The following is a 20,969-nucleotide window of genomic DNA, read 5'->3' on the forward strand; positions in this document are numbered from 1 at the left end:
AAAAGTGCTTTCAAAGGATCCCACAATAATGGCACAGGTGGGCATAATGGGTCTGGCTCATCGTCAGAGATCGCAAGAAGTTGAAAGGAAACTCTAACGACAACACCAAAATGCCACAAAACCATAGTTATTAATACAAACTAACTAGCAATCCTGCCTATCTGTCACCATCTCATCTTAAAAAACTTGTGAAAATACGTAATCCTGATGAGACTTCAATCAGGTATAAATACCAGCAACCAAAGGAGGTGCGGTACAGTGTTCTGAGCATCTGCCGATCAGCCATTAGAGAAGAGGGGCCAGCCAAGTCTCCTGAGCCTGATCAACTTCATATACTGCCACTAATTTCAACTTTTTCAGCCTAACCCTCTCTGAAGCAATGAATTACACAAGTTACTTCTTGGCTTTTCAACTCTGCATCATTTTGGGTTCTTCAGGCTGTTACTGTCAGGACATACTTTCCAAAGAAGCACATCAGATAAAGGAATATTTTGTGAGTATGACCTTTTAACAATACTTGCTTGTGGTTGAAAATGATTGAATGTTAACTTGCAGTTGGATAAGACAGGTTGTCATCTCCACTTCACAGTCATTTTGAGAAGACTTGGTGTTATTTTACTAAGTATTGGTTGGATGGATTTTTTTTTTTTTACTAAATAATTTAGACACTACTTCGACTTCCTGCTCAATGCACTGTATTTACAGAGCACACATGAATCTTCCAGAAGATGGGCATCAAATGAATATAAAGCATATTGATATCTCTGTGATGAGAAATTGTTCAGTTCTGATAAGCCAAGTAATATGTACATCGACAAAATGGTTGGCTTTCAGTGTTTGATTTCGTAACCTACTATGAAGATGGCAGTAAAATGCTGAGATTAGCATTTCAAACAATAAAAGAAAGATAACTTATAAACTGAAGTAAAAGAAGATGAGGTCCTTAAACTATAGGCGTATAAAAATAATTTATAAGTGCTTTTGCCCAAGGAATGACTACAGAATTCTACAGATGCGTTTGTTTTACTGGGGAATTATTCCTGAACTCAGTCACTTGCTGAGATTTTCATTCTGGCTTGGAATTTTTTTTTAAATTTCTGTTAAAGCTTTATCTATGGTTAATGAAAATAATTTTTTGTGTTGTAAATATTTTATTATGCATCCCAAAACTGGCTAGCATCCAAGAAAGTTCTAGCATTCACAGTCTATGTTATTCTTGCAGTATAAATCAAATCTCATATATATATATATATGTATACGAAGCTATTGTTTAAAGCCCATTCAACAATACATCATAGATGTGAACAGGTGGATGACACAGAGACTTACGCCACAAGAGGGCAGTATTCTATAGCTACAGTGGAATGGCTTTTTTTTTTTTTTTAACTTCCTGTAGTTGGAGACTTTTAAAGTTCCATCAGGCTTGTTGAACATGTGTGTGACATTGCAGTGTAAGAATTATGCTCGTTAGTAAGAAAGCTAAGAGAACTTATAGTCTGACTACATCTAACCCTCAACTTCTGAGAATAGTTATTGGTAGAACTGAACAGAATGATTGAAAAGAAAATTAATGAATATTATCGGCATCTGAGTTCCATGGAACATTGAAGTACATTTTAGAACAATTTATGAAATATCTATAAATCAACTTTTCCTTCTATTTTTAGAAAGCAAATACTTCAGATGTGGCAACTGGTAGACCACTTTTCTTGAATATTTTGAGAAACTGGAAAGAGGTAAGTTGCACATGCCCACCTATCTGATTTCCCTGTTGTTTATCTTGCGATGAGCAAATTCACATCATTCTCTTCCTGTTTTTTTTTTTCCCCCAAGGAGAGTGACCTCAAAATAATTCAGAGCCAACTTGTCTCCTTCTACTTCAAACTCTTTGACAACTTGAAAGAGCATGAGGTCATCAGAGAGAGCATGGAATCCATCAAGGAAGACATTTTTGTGAAGTTCTTCAATAGCAGCCTCACTAAGCTGCAAGACTTCCAAAATCTGACTCAAATTTCGGTAAGGACATTTTAATTCTCTCATTAGTTTCAGTGAGAAATTGCATAGGCTGTTGCTCAGTATTCAATTCCCAGAAAGTAAAAATCATCTGACAGTTGCTAGAGTCATGTAAGTTAGCCCATTCCACTCTTCCTAATTTTGTTAGTGCCTTGGGTGATTGTACGAAGCCAGTATGGGAATAATTTAAGTGTATCATTTTAAAACACTTCATGCTATCATTAAAATGATTACACTAAGACAGGTGAATGGACAAATCGAGTCAAGAGGAAGTAGGCGGGAAGGGATACGGAGAAGCAATGCTCTCATTGCCTCTAGTCTGTGTGATGGAAATTTTGATGGGAGGCTATATGTCTTAGTGGAAAGAGCAGAGCATGGGTAAGATTTTTCTCCTCCCATCTCAGTGGCCAAGGAACTGTGATCTGAGATGAATCATGCATCTGTCTGGGGCTCTTAAAAAGAGCCTGTGGAACTCACCACCCGATTCTCTGGTCTCCTTTCTTGTGCAGTGTCATGGATAGAAAATGAGAACGAGAGAGGAGAGCAGCCTGCGAGGCAGTGCCAGGAGTGTTCCACTGCCAGTTTCTTGTTAGCTTCTCAGACATTGCAGTCCAGTTGGAAGTGAGAATGCTGGCTGTTTGCTTGATTTCAGGATAAAGAGGTAGATTGCTCTTAGGAAAAAACTGATTTATCAGCTTCCATGTACTAGGCTATCTCAGCTAGTGAAATATTCAGCTTTCTCATCTTTATTACATGAAATTGCCTCAAGGGTTTGGCAAAAATTATGGCTTTTAGAAGCTTAAAGATATATTTAAAACATAAAGAAAACCACCTTTCCCCCATATTTCCTCTGGGAGACAAGATGTCCTTTTTCCTTTGGATTTGACTTTGATATCAATGGGAGTGAACACGAGGTCAGGAATTTTGTTAGTTCTGGAGCTCTTGGGATTTGTGTTCAGCCTTTATTGTATTTTGGTCTCCTCTTAGTTGGCTCCTGTGAGTCCCCAGGCACTGAAAGAGGGGTGGCAGAAGACATCCTTTGGTCAGAGGCTGCAGACAGGGGAAGTGCTTGTTCCTAGCTCTGTGCTTCTCCTGGCATGCTATTCAGTGTCAGACATGCATCTTGGTGATGCTTTTCTGGAAGATAACATTTGCCATTTGCAAACCCACAGTTGATGGAAGCTTCTACTCTGCTGTGATTATCCCTTGAAACACTAAAATTGTCTTGTCTCCATCTTTTTGGAATCTTCAGGTCTCCTGATTCAAGAAGGGCAATCTTGAATGAACTCTTAATTGTTGTTTGCTTTTTTTTCATAATTGCTAATCTATTTTAGGCATGTTATACAATTTAATAATTAGTCTTGGAGCTTAGAATCTCTCTGGTCATCCTCAAAAATAATACAAAGTGGCCATTAGTTTTCCAGTACTAGAAATGAATATAGTTGCAAAGCTAACATATCAGGAAATGATTCTCATTTTATTAAGCATGAAATTGCCTAAACGTCTTTATTGGTTAAAATGAAGAAATAAACTTAATTCAAGTTTGCTGGCATAGAAGATAGAGTACAGAAAAGTTGTAACAATTTGTGATTTTAAGTTTACATTTATTTGAATTCCATTGTAGAAATAAGGCAAGTGCTTTGATCTAGGGGAAATTAAAAAGTACAAGTGTTGTTCTTTATAATGTAATTAACCTTTACCTGTGCCTGGGTGTGTTATCATAGTCACCTAGGGAACGCTGGATACTCAGTGGGATGGGACTTTTCCATGCACCTGGCTCCTGCTCTCTTAGTCATTGAATAGGTCTTTAGGTTAGGAGGATATTAACTCATTTGATACAGACAGCAGTGACTTGTTGAAACATAAGGAAATAGAATTGGCGACTTAGAGTTCATCCAATCAATTGCTTCACTTTTTAGGTTAGAAAAACAAAAAAGGTTCAATGATGTTAAGTGATTGGTTCAGGTCAAAAACATTCTATGCAAGAAGTACAAACTTATTTTTACCCTTACTCCATTTCAGGACTCTTTTCACCACATACTTTTGAAAAGTCTGTAGCAACATGTTTAAGAATAAGTAATAACCCTCATCATATGTAGCACAACCAGCCATTTAAATTTTAGCCCTAAGTATTGAAAAAAATGAATAGTAGTGAAAGATGACTTCTTAAAAGGGATACTTGTTTCTACTGATCATAACTTTACCAGCAGAATGTCCTGATAGCTTTTTTGTTTTCTTTCCCAAATAGGTAGATGACCAACAGGTCCAGCGCAAGGCAATAAGTGAACTCAACAATGTTGTGAATTTCCTGTTTTCAAAACCTAACACCAAAAAACGAAAAAGGAGTCAAAGTGGAGTGTTTCGAGGCCGGCGAGCATCCAAATACTGATCAACCTACCTGCAATATTTGAATTTTTAATCTAAACCTATTTATTAATATTTAACATTATTTATATGGAAATACACTTTAAACTCATTGATTGAAAGTATTTATAATAGCAACTTTTATGTAATGCAAATGATTATCTATTAATATATACCTTATTTATAATTCCTGAATCTTGTAACTGTTTCATTTGACCCTCTTTTTTCTGATTAGGCAATACTATGTGATTAGAAGGCTTTTCATCTGGGGCCAGACAGGCAGCTTAGATTATTCAGCAAGATCTTGTATGCTGTGTGCTTTTTAACTTGATGATACAATGAACACTTGTGCATAGAATGATACTATCCAGTTTCTGACTGTTTGAGAACGTGTCTGCATTCTGAGCCACTGCTTTAATAGCATGTCAGACACCACTTGAACTTACCAGGTGATGTGACCTTGTGCCTTAATAAAAAATAGCATCTCAGGAAGTTTCATTCCAGATGTGTCTGAATATTATTGACAACTGCGACTCCCCCTAAATGGAAAGTAGTGCACTTGTTTAGTTTATCAATATCTAATATCAAATATATGTGTAAATAAAGCAGAATTTACAGCTATGTATGTGATGTCTGACTTTTGTTTAAGTGACAGCTGGGATGAATGAATTGTCTGCAAATGCATTAGGAATTAAGTTATGTGTGTGTTTTTTTAAGATCTATTGTACTTGAAATTGAGAAAGAGAAAGAGAGAGAAAGAAAACTCTCTTATCTCCTGGTTCACTCCCCAGTTGGTGCAAAGATGAGAGCCGCGCCAGTTTTAATCTGGGAACCAATAGTTTCTTCCAGATCTCTCATGTGGGTGTATGAGTCCAAGGCCTTGGGCCATGCCATGCTGATTTCCCAGGCTATCAGCATGAATAGAGGGGAGCCGCAGGACTAGAACTGACTCCACAGGCAGCAGATTAACCTGAAACACTATTGCGCTGACCCTGGAAGAAATTCATTTTTAGCCATGCAAATCTAGAATAACATAAATACAGTGATTCTCCCAACAGGTAATTTGGTGACTTTCATTATTCCACTTGGCAGCTGTTTTATTTAAACTTCTCAAAATACAAATTTAATTATGTCACCATTCAATTTAAAGTTTTTGCTCTCTAAAGTAGTCCAAATTGCCAAACATGGCACACAGAGATTTATTTTTTACTATATCCTCCTTTAGTTCCTCACTCAATCCCTCACCGTGGTAGCCTCTTGTTGCATCTCTCCCACTCAGTCCACCAGAGCAAACACCACTGAGCATGGGGCAATGAGTATAAATTCTAGAGAAAGAAAGAGAGGAGAGTGGATTGGAATCCAGGGTATGCCATTAGAAGCAGTGTGCTGTGTAGTGATTTTGTTAGTATTATGTAAGTTTTTAAGCTTCAATGTTCCTTTTCTGAAAAATTAATAAAAATGGGGCTTTCCTTCTGATGATGTGATGATGGTTTATTCTTTCACTCAGCAAACATTTATTGGTAAAACTATGTGCTTAGATCAACAAAACAGTGAAAAAAATCTCTGCCCTTGGGGAGTTTGAAATTGACCAAGGAGGAAATAAACAATAAATGAAAATATATACTACTAAGCAAATTTCATGGCATGTTAGAAAGCGATTGATATCACGAAAAAGTAAAAGTAGAGCAGGATGAAAGACTTGGAATATGTGCACTTGGTGGCCCACGTGGACTAAAAGTTTAAAAGCAATGTTTAAGTAGTAGGAAGCACATGCAGGAGTGGAGACGGCAGTGGAGTAGTACGGAAGAATCAGTAAGTTCCTATATCTGTATGGTAATATATGTGACATCTTTTCCACCTCAAATATATAAATATATATTTTAAAATGGCTTCATTGAAGAGATGCCATTTGAAGAGGTAATGTAGGGAACATAGTATTAGGCTTTTAGGTTACGTGAATATTCTTGAGAAGATTTTAAAGTAGAGTCATCAAAGAATAAGATCAACATGGTGTACTCAAAAGATCAAAGAGAAAAGTAAGTCACCATGCTAGGAAGATGCAGGGGAAGCCAAGTTCTTCAGAAGAGAGCCAGTATGCTTCTAAATTGAAAAAAGTTGAGTGTATGAAGGATTTGACTAGCTCTGGGTGTGAATTCCAGAAGATTTAGTGAGGTAAACCAGGAGAAGAGGTCACCAGAAGGAGTGCAGTAGAAACGCACTGTGGTTTGGACTCAGAGGCACTGTAGAGCTTTCCAAAGAGGAATCAGGAATTTAGGGAACCCAGGTACTCCAACTTGGAAGGTAGGCATCTTAACTGTTAGGCTAAATATTACCTTTCACCCCAATATTTTTAACTAAATTTCATCTGAAAAGTTTCTTTTTCTCTATAAAGGAATATTCACAGACTCCGGGAATTAGGATGTGGACGCTTTTTGGAGTAGTGTCATTCTGTCTAGCAGAGGGGAGTAGCTTGTTGTGAGTAAGCACCACATCAGCAGTGGAGAGGTGTGCATGTGGGAGAATTGCCTGGAGTGCATTTCAGCTGGATAAGGAAGAAAGCCATGGGCTGGTGTGGTCTGGTGGAAAGAATCAGAAATAAATAGGAGTAGATCACTAGGAGAAGGTGAATGAAAGATCGATTAATCACAGGGAGATTGATTAAGCAAAATATATCAAAGATAAAGCTAACCTAACTTTTCATGGCTGGAGAAGGGAGGGACAGAATAGAAGTTAAGAAAATTAGAATAAACCCTCTGTTATGGACTTGGTATTGGATACACATGAAGCCATAGTTTTATTTTCTTTAAGATTTATTTATAGTTATCGGAAATTCAGATTTACAGAGAAAGATCTTTCAACCACTGGTTCACTCCCCAAGTGGCCACAAGAGCCAGAGCTGAGCTGATCCCAAGCCAGGAGCCAGGAGTTTGCTCTGGGTTTCCCACATGGATGCATAGTTCCAAGACCTTGGACCATGCTTGACTGCTTTCCCACACCACAAGCAGGAAGCTGGAAGGGAAGTGGAGTGGCTAGTGTACAAACCAGTGCCCATATAGGATCCTGGTGCATGAAAAGTTAGGACTTTAGCCACTAGGCTACCATGCTGGGCCTTAAGCTATGGTTTTCAACTTAAAAAGAATAGCTTCAGGGAGAACTAGATTAATTATGTGTTTGCGTATTTATTCTCTGTCCACTGAAAGGACTTTGGAATGGTATTAATAATGAGAATGCCTGCTGCTCAGGGCTTGATTTCTAAATACCACTCTCACTGGCCGAAAATGGGAAATTTTGAGCATCAAAGTAGATAGATTTGGTAATATGTCTTAACCTATTGAATAGAGTAGGAAAGGATAAAGACATCCAGATATAAATGAAGAAATTGAAAGTTTGATGAAAGGTGGAATAATTTTATAGTTGTAACTCATCTCCCTAAAAGATATTTTAAAAGAGTACACTGTACAGTGGATAAGCCTAGCAAAAATGGTCATAATGAAGTGAAAAAATTGACCATTAAAAACTATTTTAATGAAATTCAATATGCATATCAAGAAATTCACAGAAGGGTACCGATAGATGAAGGGTTTTCTTTGTCATAACGAGTCCTGAAATGAAGAACAAAGCACTAGTCCCCAAGAGTCCTTTCAAGTATACACCTTTGATAATAGGATCAGTGGAGATGGTGTGCCAACTGATAGCATGCAGGGGAAGGAACACAGAACGCCTTCTACATTATCCCCATGTAAGATGCACAACCCATTCCAAACACGGAAAAACATCACACAAATGCAACTGGAGAAACATCACGCACGGTAGGTACCTGGCCTGCAATCTTCTCGTCTCAACAAGGCCATGTACTTAAGTATGACTGAGGCGTGAGGAACAGTCCTTATTGAGATCAGTTACAGAGACTTGTTAGACGATGCAATGCAAGAGTCTGAACTGAATCCTTTGATAGTAGAAAGTATTTTTAGAACCGTTGGTGAAACTTCAATGAGGTCTGAAGATGAGATGAAAGCGATACATCAATGTTGGCTTCCTTATTCTGAAGTTAGTATCACAGTTATGCAGCAGATATCTTTGTGGGTAGAAATATGGAGGCAATAGGTCATCATGGCAGTGAGTTAGTTTTCAAAGCTTTAGGGACTACAAAGCTTTTAATCACTGTGAACTTATTTCAGAGTCTCTGGTGGCAGTATCTAAATTTGGGGTGTATTTCTAATCATAATGTATAGCTTGGATTTCTCCATTTTCAAAGCATGGTGAGGGCTGGTATTGTGGCACAGGAGGTTGTGTCACCCTTGCTACACTGGTATCTCATATCCAAGGGCTGGCTCAAATTCTGGTTGTAGTGCCTTCCGTCCAGCTTCCTGCAAATGCTCTTGGGGAAGCAATGGAGGATGGCTCAAGTGCTTGGCCCTGCCACCCATGTGAAAACCTGGATGGAGTCCCTGGTTCCTGACTTTGGCTTATCCCAACCTTGGCTGCTACAGAAGAAGGAATTTTTTTCTGGCCCCTCCTTCTCTTTGATGCTATACCCTTTAAATAAAGATATGAGTAGTTTTATTTTTTTAATGAAAAAGCAGGTTGAACTTTTGCAAAGCTGACTACATCTATACACCAATTCCTTTCCACACTTTTCCTAAAATGTGACTGTAAATCCTTCTGATGAGAAGAGGGAGCTATGTCTCTCCTCTCAACACCAGAAATGGGCTTGTGGATTTACTTACCAGTCAAGTACAATGAAAGTAAGGCCACGTGGCTTCCTGTCTAGGGTCAACTTCTACCTAACTATCTTTTTCTTGAAATTTGCCTTTGTAACCTGCAATCCTACTAAGATATTCAGGCTGCACAGGGAGGTGACAGGTGGACATTCTAGTCAACAACATCGGTGAGGCTTCTAGCCAATACCAGCAGCAGTCATCAAATGCGTGCACGAACATGTATTGTGATGATTCTAGTCCCAAGCTTTTGCATTTTCTGGCTGTAGCCTAAGATATCCAGCTTCTTGGGATTAAACCAAAATTAAGGTACAATTCCAATTTCAGCTCTGAAAATAAATGGAAGATGGAAATTGTTGCTATGATCCATAAAACAAGAAAATACTGGACAAACTGAAAATTGTTGTTTATTCTTGATTCCATCATAGAACGGAGTTTGGAGTCAAGATTTGCTTAGTTGAACCAGAGATCACTGCATTCATTGGCTGCTAAAAGCAATTGAATGTGGCTTAGGATGAACTAGCATGAGAATGAGAAATCTTCATGGGTTTAACTGTTGGGGTTCCACTAATATTTCATGAGGTTTATCTATAAGAGTCAGGACACAGTCTCATGGTGCAGATCTGAGACAAATTTCTCACAGCGCTGGAAGTGTGTGAAGGGTTCCTGTGGTGATAGTAGTCAATGTGCAAGAGCAAATCAAATGAACTATCAGGGAGACGAAGTTCTGAGAAAGAACCCAAAGTCTGTATTCTAAATCAAAAGTTCTATATGAGGGTGGATATATGACCCAGGGATTAGGTATTACACTACCTACAGGAGATTCTACATTCATATTTTGGCCTTGGGTCTGGTTCCAGGTCCCTACTAATGCTCACACTGAGAGGGAGAATTTGATGGGTTAAATATTTGGATCTCTGCTGCCCACATGGAGACTTCCAATCACTTGGGTCATCTCCCTCTGCCTTCCCAGGTACATTAGTGGAAATGCTGAATCAACAATGGAGTAGCTTGGTTTTAAATTTGCACTTCAATATGATATGTAATTATTGCTGGTGAAAGCCTAAATGCTGTGCCTCCATGAGCTGGGCTAATCCCATTCTTCACAATGGCTCACTTTTTTGCATACACACCAATATTTTGAGGATTCTCTTTTTCTCCATATCCTCACCAGCATTTATGGTTTCTTATAGCTTTCACCAACTGATTGCAGGAGCACACTCTAGTTTGGGGGCAGAAAATGTATTAATATCACAGCAAATACTAATGTGATTTTCTTGTTTTTCTTTTTTCTTATTTATTTCATTTTTAAATTATTATTATCATTTTATGATACAGTTCCATAGACCTTGGGATTTCCCCTACACTTGCTCCAAAACCCTCCCCAACTGAGTTCCCCAATATCATTACAACAGTGTATACTTCCTCATGAACAGTTATAAGTCCATCATTTCAAGATGGACAATGGTGGAGAGTCCAGCATCCCATTGTCATGACACCTCTAACAGTTTCACTGGGAGTCCATCCTCAATCCAGAAGAAGAGATGTACACTTCACTGTATCCTCCCAGCTGGATAAGACAGTCTCCACCACACAGTCACTCTACATCCCCCCAAGTGAAAAGCCACAAAACAATGTCAAAAACAAGAAGAAAAACAGAAATTTAGAATGCCATGAAGTTAAGCAACATACCACTAGATATGATAGTGTCCATTACACAATTACTGTACATCCCCTTAAACGAAAAGCCACAAAACAAAATCAACAAAAGGAAGAAAAAAAAAAAGAAATTTACAACATTATGAAGTTAAATAACACACTACTGAATGACTAATGTGTCGCTGAAGAAATGAAGAAGAAAATCAAGAACAATCTTGGAGAGAACCTATGACTCAGTGAAAAATTTAATGAGAAAAAAAATGTTTTGAAGAAATGAAACTCAAAACAAAAACATCAACATTCATGCAATGTAGTTTCCGCGGATCTTTGTTGGTGAGATATATCTCTTATAGGCAGTAACTAGATGTTTGTTTTTTTTTTTAATGCAGCCTACTAATCTATGATGTATGATTGATGAGTTTAAGCCATTTACATTCAGGGATGATATAAATAAATGGTAATTTGGTCCTGTCATTTTAGCAATGGATTTTTAATTGATTTAGTCTGCTATTGTTAATTATTGGGATATTCTTCACATTTGCCTTCGATTTTGGTGGGTGTTATTTTCTCTGTCAAGAGAACATCTTGAAGTATCCTTTGTGGGTTTGGAAAAAGAATAATTTTTAAACTTTACTATGGAAGAATTTTATTTCATTTTCAAAGACAATGGAAAGCTTTGCTGCATATATTATTTTGAGCTGACAATTTTTTTTTTCTTTTAGAATCTGGAATATGTTACTCCATTCTCTTCAGGCCTGTAGTTTCCACTGAGAGGTCAGCTGAGTTTAATTGGATTTCCTCTATATGCCAATTGGTTTTTTTCATGAGCACATTTAAAGATTTTTTGCTTATGTTTGATTGAAGAGAGCTTGATTATCATGTGTCTTGGTGAAGATTGTTTTTGGACAACATTGTTAGGGGTTCTGTGCCCCTCTAGGATGTTGTTTCCCAATTCTTTCTCCAGATTAGGAAAAATTGCCTTAATTATTCTGTTAAATGTGTTTTTAAACCTAGCTTCTCTTTCTGCACCTTCTGGAACTCTCATAACTCTAATATTTTGCCTTTTAATAGTGTATTTCAATTCTTGAATACTTTTTAGTTTGACCCAACTCTGCTTCCAGCTTTTTAATTGTTTCTGCATTGTGACAAGAAATACCTTCCAATTCTGAAATCCTCTCTTCTTCCTCCTTCATTCAATTATTGAGACTTTCCACTGAATTTTTCATTTGCTCTGTTGTGTCCTTCATTTTCAATAATTTGACTTGATTTTGTTTCAGTGTTGCTATTTCCTGTGTGATATATTGCTTAAATTCATGCATGTGCTCCTCATTGTTGATAAGAAGCTTTCTAATGAATTTTCTGAATTCTGTATCCCTCAATTTCTTGATGTCTTTCTCAGGTAACTCTGAGGCTGGAAAAGACTTTTGCTACTTTTCAGGGGAGTCTTCAGTAATATTCATTGTGCCTTTGTCTCTTCCTTTGCTCTTGCTCATTGCATTTCTGGTTATCGGATTCTTCTCCTTAAGGCAGGTTTCCAAGCTGTGTCACCCACAGGTCTGCAATTTGATTTTACTGATTGTGGCTGATACCTTGTCTTTTGTTTGAAGTCATTTGTGCCATTCCTTCCAGCGAATTTCAGATCTGAGCTCTTATGTTAGACTTCTGGAGCCACAGCTCCTGGCTCACCAGGCCCCAGTTCCTGTGATCCTGTGCTGGAGCTACACTGTTGTCTTTATAAACTTTCTCCCAGTCCCAGTTCAATCAGTTCACAGGATTAGGGAGACATATAAGGTCCTAAATAGCTAGGTTGTTGGCAGTGCTGATTTTGCCGGAATCTGCTGCTCCATTTGATCTGAGGGCCACGTGGACCTATTTCGAGTTGTAAGTTGCCAAAGTAGGTATTATTTTCGATGTGGGACCAGTGAAATATACTGAGCTCAGTGAGTTTGCCCCCAGTACAGTGCATGCACAGCTCACAACAGTCCCTGCAGTCTTTTTTTTTTTTTTTTTATTTTAAAGATTCATTTATTGGGCCCAGCGTGGTGGCGCAAGTGGTTAAGGTCCTCGCCTTGCACGCCCGGGATCCCATATGGGCACCGGTTCTATCCCGGTGGCCCCACTTCCCTTCCAGCTCCCTGCCTGTGGCCTGGGAAAGCAGTTCAGGACGGCCCAAAGCTTTGGGACCCTGCACCCTCGTGGGAGACCCGGAAGAGTCTCCTGGCTTCGGATCGGCATAGCATCGGCTGATGTGCTCACTTGGGGAGTGAATCATTGGACGGAAGATCTTCCTCTCTGTCTCTCTCTGTATATCCGCCTTTCCAATAAAAAAAAATAATAAAAATAAATCTTTTTAAAAAAGATTTATTTATTTTATTGCAAAGGCAGATATAGAGAGAGGAGGAGAGACAGAGAAGATCTTCCGTCCAATGATTCACTTCCCAAGCGACCACATGGCTGAAGCTGTGCTAATTAGAAGCCCTGGAGCTTCTTCTGGGTCTACCACATGGGTGCAGGGTCTCAAGGCTTTGGGCTGTCCTCTGCTGCTTTCCCAGACTATACACTGGATAGGAAGTGGGGCTGCTGGGATTAGAACCTGCACCCATATGGGATCCTGGCACATGCGAGGTGAGGACTTAAGTGACTAGGCTACTACCCCAGGCCCTGTCCCTGCAGTTTAAAGGCTTTATACTACACTGTACAAAATGGTGCCTGATGTGCCACTTGATGGAGTTCTTGATCTGCCAGCCATTAGGTCTGGGAGCTACCTGGACCTATTTTTGTTGGAACCTGTAGGATGTCAGGTAGTTGCAATTCACTGAACCAGAAATGTGCTCTCTCCTAGCTTATGTGCAGTCTGGCCCACTTTTCCTTTGTCTCCCTACATAAGATGGCATCCGATTCTGCTCTACTATTCCTCACCCTATTCCTGCACTGCCTGTTTGGGATTTGCTGCTCTGTCTCTGCTCCTGGTAAATCAAACAAATCAACAAGATGGACAATTCTTTGTTCAGGTTCACTTCCACATTCCCGGTCAATGGTATGTGATCAATTTTCTGAAAAGTTTGACAAGGTAGTTTCAAATATTCTCTCTTCATTGAGGGTACGACATGTAATTCAAAATAACAGGAATGATTATTAAGAGTAACTGATTTTGGTTGAGTCAGTTGGCACCAGGAATTCTGCGAAACTGCTTCATCTGGTCTTCTTTGAATCATAAAGTATAGGGACGATGGCCCGAGTAGCAAATGCTGGGTAATTGGAAAATGACATGCTGGAAACTTTGGTTCAGGAGTGTGGAAGTCCCCTACTTTCACTTCCTTAGGCTAACACATTGGGTTAATTGGACATAATGAAAGAGGCCAGACCCTAAAGGCACAACAGTGTGCAAATGTGACTATCTGCAACAGTATGATTTGATATGACCCAATTTATGGAATAACATCAGCAAAAGAAGTTTAGTATAATATTATTTAAAACGATGATTGTTTCTTTGAGTTCTTTTCTACTTTAGTTCCTGACTCAGGGATTCCAGAGGTTAATCATAAAAACAGAAAATGCATACTCAGGGGACACAACAACAAAAAGAACACATCATGAATTACTGAACAATCATACCTTGTTGAGTATCCAGCAGACATGCAACCATTGATCCTGACATCAGGGACTTCATTTATTTATTTCCAAAGACATCAAGCTATTAGTAGCCTAACTAATGTGTTCATCAGAGAGAAGTGAACTGTCTGGCTTAACACCTAAGTCCCAGTTTTCAACTTTTAATAACTCGTGGTTGTTCTACCCGCTGTTGCCTCATGTCTATTGCTCATGAGTTCATGCTGGTGACACAAAGAAAGTCAAGATAAGTCTGAAATCCAGAAGAGTAATGATTGGTTACTAACTATACTTCAATAGACGGAACAGTAACCCAGACTCTTGAAGTTGTCATAGAGAGAAGGGGGATCAGAAAAAGATTCTCTGGCACAGTCAAGGAGAGGATACCGACTTTACTTTTTGTGAAGTGAAAAGAGACTGAGTTGGGAAACAGTCTGCTGCACTTATGTATGTTCTGCCCTTTTCCCTGACAAATACCTTAAAGGTCACATACCTATTAGTATAAGAATGTTTTTAACCACATAAGTTTCAGTAAAATCAAAATCAAATGCTACTAAGGAAACCAGTTTTTTTAAATTTTATTTTGAAGATGATGTTAGCAAAGAAGGAAATTTACAGCCATGAGGCTGAATAGCTTGAGACTCTGGTTTACTCGGCTGTTCCTGGGGAACCACAGAACCGGGGTTTCTACCATAAAATGTGGAAACATTTCTTTTCATCTTTTTCCTGTCTCAAAGGCTAGACAAGACTGTTGGTATTAAAAACTGATTTTCACTCTGCTCACCAAAACAGTGACATCCAAAATGGCAAACCAATGTGGGGACTTCTGGTGTGTCCACAAAGGAAGCAGTTTCTGAATATTAAATTGTTCTACTGTTCAATCTTTTTAATAGAAAAGCATCTTAAGAGTTCACATTGGGTGTGGGGTGGTAGCCTAGTGGCTAAAGTTCTCACCTTGCATGTGCCGGGATCCCACATGGGTACCAGTTTGTGTCCCAGATGTGTCATTTCCCTTCCGTCTCCCTGCTTGTGGTCTAGCCTCTTGGAGAATGAACCAGCAGATGAAATATCTTTCTGTTTGTCTCTCCTCTGTGTATATCTGCCTTTCCAATAAGAATAAATAAATCTTTTTTTAAAAAGCCAGCTATAAATCTACAGCTAAATCTATTCACCAAATCTAGTGAATTTTAAGTTCTCTCTGTGGTTGCCTTGTCAAGGCCAGACCAGCATGCATTCCTCACTAATATCTGAGGAACTTTTCATCCACTCTCATTGTAAGAATGGGTGGCACAGGTAAGACTATATGTGTGCATTTTGGTAAAGCATGAGAAAGGTCTTTAGTGTCACAGAGAGGTAAAAAACTGGCATGATAACAATAATGATTTAAGTTAGCTTGCAGGAAATAAGCGACTTCAACACTTTTTCCATAGCCAATTATTTCTAAAAAAAAAAAAAGCTATATATCATCAACCTCATCTTCTACTATAGTTCTTGAAAAGAAGGCTTTATCTCAATCTAAGTATTATTGTTTTTTCATCACATACGTCAAGGCCACTTCAAAGAATTATAATCTTAAATAAAAGTCCCTTACTGCTATCCTTACAATATACCTAGATCCAGGTTAGTAAGAGAATAACCTGGGTGTTCACCTGTATCCAAAAGAAGTTTTATTGAGAACATATATAATCCAGCGCTGTAATACACTGGTGATATTGATACTTACAAGGGGTGACACTTTCCCTGCAGGGATTTATAATTCATTGGAAAGGTAGATGAAGAAATGTGCAACATAGGATTATGAAACGTAGGAATGGAGATGTGGCCAGGGCAGTGAGTGAACATGCCTATGTTAATTAGGTGAAGGTGAAAAAGAGCCTTCTAGGATGGGACAACTGATTTTATTTTCTCCCTTCCTGGAATCTGGAATAATCCAAATCCCGAAAAACAAAAGCATTTTTAAATGAAAAGTCAAGATGACAATAGAGAAAAAATGTTTGCAGTGTGCGGACATTCAAGAGGGTAGGCCAAACGAGTAAGTCATGTTGACAACATGAGACGTCTTACTGTATTACCTTTTCTCTACCATTTGGAAAGAAAAGGGTGGAGATGGGCAGTAATTAGGGTGCAGAGAAAGAAGAAGAGAATGTTCCAAAAGGAGGAAGACTTCAAGAAGGGTCACTACCTGAGTTAGCTTTAAAAGTTGAGATTGAAAAACTACTTCTTGTTAAATTGTGGTAAGTTCTGTATAAGCTGGAAGCCTATGACTCAACAGGAAATTTTGTTTTTCTACAGTCTGCATGGATATTTATAGAACAAAATACTACAAATCAGATAAACATAACTATGTCTTTTATATTTCAAGTTAATCTCAGCATCTGAAAGTAAGAAATAAAACCTCAGCTTTTCTATTTTTCTTTGTTTTCACTGTGAAACTGTAGTTATCTATCTAAAGTGCCAAAATATTTGAAAGGCAAATACAGAAGGCTAAATTGATGAAGGAAAATCCCTTGGATCTTATACAGAGATTACTGAGATTTTTAAAGACTCATTTATTTTCTTGAAAGGGAGGATGAGAGAGAGAGAGAGAGAGAGAGAGATTCCATTTCTGGTTCATGCCCCAGGTGGCTGCAGGGTCAGAGCTGGGCCAGGAGCCAGGAGCCAGGAGCCAGGAGCCAGGAGCCAGGAGCCAGGAGCCAGAAGCTTCATCTGGGTTTCCCATGTGGATAGCAGAGTCCCAAGTACTTTGTCCATGTTCTATTTCTTTTCCAGGCACATTAGCAGGGAATTGGATCAGAAGAGGGACAGCTGGGTTTTGAACTGGTAGCCATATGAGATGACATGACAGGTAGCAGCTTTATTTGTACGTTAACACCAGCTTTTCAGTGTTTCCTAAACAATTGAAAATCTTAATGAAGATTACATGGAATACTAGGAATTATTTTGAAAAAAGATACAACCAAGACCTAATTATAAATAAAGACCTTTAATTTCTTATTAAGAAAACAAGCCAATATTTCAGAAGAGACATGCTGCTATCAAAGACTCATATTCTAATTTATATAGTGCATTCTTTTTAAAAAATCTTCTTTTTACTTTCAAAATTATTTTGAAATTTTGTATTTTGCATATTCAAGTCAATGTATACATTATATACTTATGTATTATTTTTTCTTGAAGATGGAAATATTGATAGCACAACAGTGGTTCACAACATGGCCATTATGTGATCATTCTCAAGGAGAGTGCTGTTATTAGCATGGAATGATTCAGTGAACCAATATTAATAACTAAATATTAAATAGTATGGCATTCATCCAACTGGTATATTCTTAATACACACTAATTTCCACAAATAAGAGAAAAATACAATATTTATCTTTCTGGGTCTGGCTTACTTTATTTAGCACAATGCCTCTCCCTACCAGTTTTATCCTTTTTATTACAAACAGCAGAATTTGATCTTGTGGCAGGACGAGTTTGGGAGGGGTTTGGGCCTTGGGGTTGGGGGCCAAAGCAGCTCCTTGCAGTGTGGTGGCTGTGGGGGGTGCCTCTGCCAGGCCAAACCCAATGTTGGGGACTCAGGCCAAAGCCACTGCCGAAAGGCAGTGATAAAATCCTTGGCTTTGGGCCACCAGTGCACCAAATGGTGCCAGGCTCTGCCTGCTGGCCGCCCAGCGGCGAACTCTGGGGTTTTTAGGATATGTAATTGCTGCCTAGGGATAAGCACAGTGTTAGTGGATAAGGACAGTGTTAGTGCAGGGGAGAGATGAATTCTAGGTGATTCCCAGTAACAGGGTCATGAAACTTCTGGGCAAGCATGGGGATTGAGACCTGATGGTTTGGAAGGGAGTGTCCATAAGCTCTATTAGGACCAGACTGATTTACCAGCCCAATTAGCAATCCTGAGATGGGCTGTTAGCATAGAGCATCACTAACTGCCTCTCACCAGTCCACACCAAAGCTAGGGATAGGGGCCTGTCTGACCGGCTAGACACCAATAGCTGACTGGGTGGTGGAAGAGTGGACTGATCACACTTGGCAGGTCAAGACACTAACCAGCACGTGAGAAAATTGGACTAGGGGTAAACTCTGTGGGGGAAGCGTTTCCAGGGTGGAGTGCAGGGGTCGGAGTGGGGGCTGCATATGTCCTGGTCTGGATATGGCTGCAATCTCCCTTGGCATAAGTGTGGACTGCAGCTGGGGGCACCGACCTGGGCTAGATGCCAGTACCATCTGGTGCTCTGGAGAACCTGGGTAGATGTAGGACGGACTAGGCTGGGTCTCTCTCCCTACTGAGCCATGTGTGAGCAGTGTCTGGGTATGGATAAGCCTTGGCTGGGCTGAAACTTTCAACATCAAGAACTGGAATGCATTGAAGGCCAGCAATGAGGGGTGAATGATGGAACCACCAGTATGTGCAAGATCTGGCATAGGGAGAGGCTCTGATAAGTGGAGCTTGGGAAACTCCTCTGTCGGGACACAGTCCCTACAGGTGAGTGCAAAAAACATGATAGAGAGCAAGCCAGACCAAGATACCCACTGGCATACATTTGGCATAGGTGGGGGACAGATCAGGCTGAACCTGTTCACATCACCCACTGGTGAAACCAAGCACCAGAACAGAGTGTGGGTCAGGCCGGGTTTGGTCGCGACACAAACCAGTGCACATTACGGAATGCCAAGGTGGGGTGAACCATTCTAGATGTAGTTGCAGCACCCGAACAGCACTCGTGAGAACCAGGGGGCGAGGGACAGAGCCGGCAGAGGAGATACAGAGAGAAAGATCTTCCATCCACTGATTTATTCTCTAAATGGCTGCAATGACTAGTGCTGAGCTGATGCAAAGCTGAGACCCAGGAGATTCTTCTAGATCTCTAATGGCCGTGCTGGTCCCAAGGCTTTGGGCCATCCTTTACTGCTTTCTCAGGCCATAGCAGGAAGCTGGAAGGGAAGTGGAACATCTAGAACACTAACTGGAGTCTGTGTGCAATGCCAGTGCTCACAAGGCAAGGATTTAGCCATTGTCACAGGCCTGCTTTCATTTTGTTGAGGTATGTTTCTTTCATACCCAGTTTTAAAAAAAGATTTTTTGTGATGAGGATATTTGTATTTGGTCAAATGCTTTCTCTGCTTCTATTGAGATAATTATGCAGTTTATATCCATCATTTTGTTGATGTGATTTATCATGTTTACTGATTTGTGTATGCTGAATTATCCTTGCATCACTGGGATAAATCTCATTTGATCCAGGTGGATGATCTTTCTAAAGTGTTAATAGATTTGAATTGATAGTATTTCTTGAGGATTTTTGTTTTGTAAGTTCATCAGGGCTATTGGTCTATGATTCTGCTTTGTTGTTGGTGTTGTATCTTTCTGTGGTTTTAGAATTAGGATAATGCTGATCTCATAGAAAGAGTTCTAAAGTGTTACTCCCCTTTCAATTGTTTTGAAAAGTTGAAGAACAATTGATGTTAATTCTTCCTTAATTTGGTAGAGCTCAACAAAATGAAATTAGCTAGCTGTCCTAAATCGCTGGGTTGTGAGTTGTGCTGGCATTCCTCGACTGCTGGTCTTTAGGTCTGAAGGCCACTGAGACCTATTTTGAGTGGAACTCATAGGATGCCAAGTTGGTACTATTTTCCCTGTGAGATCAGTGCAATGTGTTGAGCTGAAAGTGAATTCTCTCCCAACTTAGTATTTGTGCAGCTTGCTCTTGTTCCTTCAACTCCACAACCTTTTCCTTAGTACACAACAGCACCCTATGTGGCACTGGTGGATATCTGGGCCCACTGGCCATTAGGTCTGGAGGCCACATGGACCTATCTTCTGTGGAACCTGTAGAATGCCAAGTTAGTTGGTACCGTTTTCCCTGTGGGACCAGTGCAATGTGTCAAGCCAGAAATGAACTTGTTCCTGGCTTAGCACATGTGCAGCTCACTGTTGTCCCTCCAACCCCACAGCCTTTTTCTCAGTACATAAAATGGTGCCTGATGTGGCACAGATGAAGGTCTGAGCTGTGAATTCCACCTTGTTCCTGCACCTGTCTGCTTAGGCTCTGCCACTCTGCTTCTGCTCATGTTCAAATCAAACAAATGAACAGGATGGCTAATTTTATGCCTGGGTTCATCTCTTGAGCTGCTAGTGAAGTCCTTTTTCCACCTGGCAATTGTTGGAGCTCTGATCACTGATTGCTGATCACCGATGGAGTGTGTGGTGACTGCCAACACCACTTCACTGTCTCCGATGCTTTCATGTGTCCATGGGTCTCCAGGTGTCCCTCTGCCATCAGCTTGTCCTCTCCTATTTCCTGGGATCACGGCCCTTCTGCTTCACTCTGGTTAATGAGTCTCTGTTTAAAATACCCTTATCCTATTCCACCATCCACCAGTTTGAAATTTTTCAGTTTCCATTTTGATTTATTCTATGACACATTATTCGTCCAGAAGCATACTATTACTACTGTTTATGTCTCCCTTAGATCCATATATATTTACTAGAGTTATTTTGCTTACCTTATATTCATTATAAAATAACATTCTTTGTGTTTTAAAACCTTTTTTTGGTCTTAAAGAGCATATTTTTTTTTTCTGATATCAAAATAGCTA

General features: G+C 39.5%; 1 protein-coding gene across 1 annotated transcript; it reads left to right on the forward strand.

The window, feature by feature from the left end:
- Window positions 1–301: 301 nt before the first annotated feature.
- On the forward strand, window positions 302–4,968 carry IFNG (interferon gamma). The gene is made up of 4 exons (XM_040990087.1): window positions 302–493; window positions 1,668–1,736; window positions 1,834–2,016; window positions 4,262–4,968. The coding sequence occupies exons 1-4, from the start codon at window positions 380–382 to the stop codon at window positions 4,400–4,402; spliced, it is 507 nt and encodes a 168-aa protein (XP_040846021.1). The 5' UTR covers window positions 302–379; the 3' UTR covers window positions 4,403–4,968.
- Window positions 4,969–20,969: the final 16,001 nt, after the last annotated feature.

This window comes from Ochotona curzoniae, unplaced genomic scaffold (assembly GCF_017591425.1).
Source record: "Ochotona curzoniae isolate NIBS_2020 unplaced genomic scaffold, NIBS_Ocur_1.0 contig_1014, whole genome shotgun sequence".
In the NCBI taxonomy this organism is placed as follows: domain Eukaryota; kingdom Metazoa; phylum Chordata; class Mammalia; order Lagomorpha; family Ochotonidae; genus Ochotona; species Ochotona curzoniae.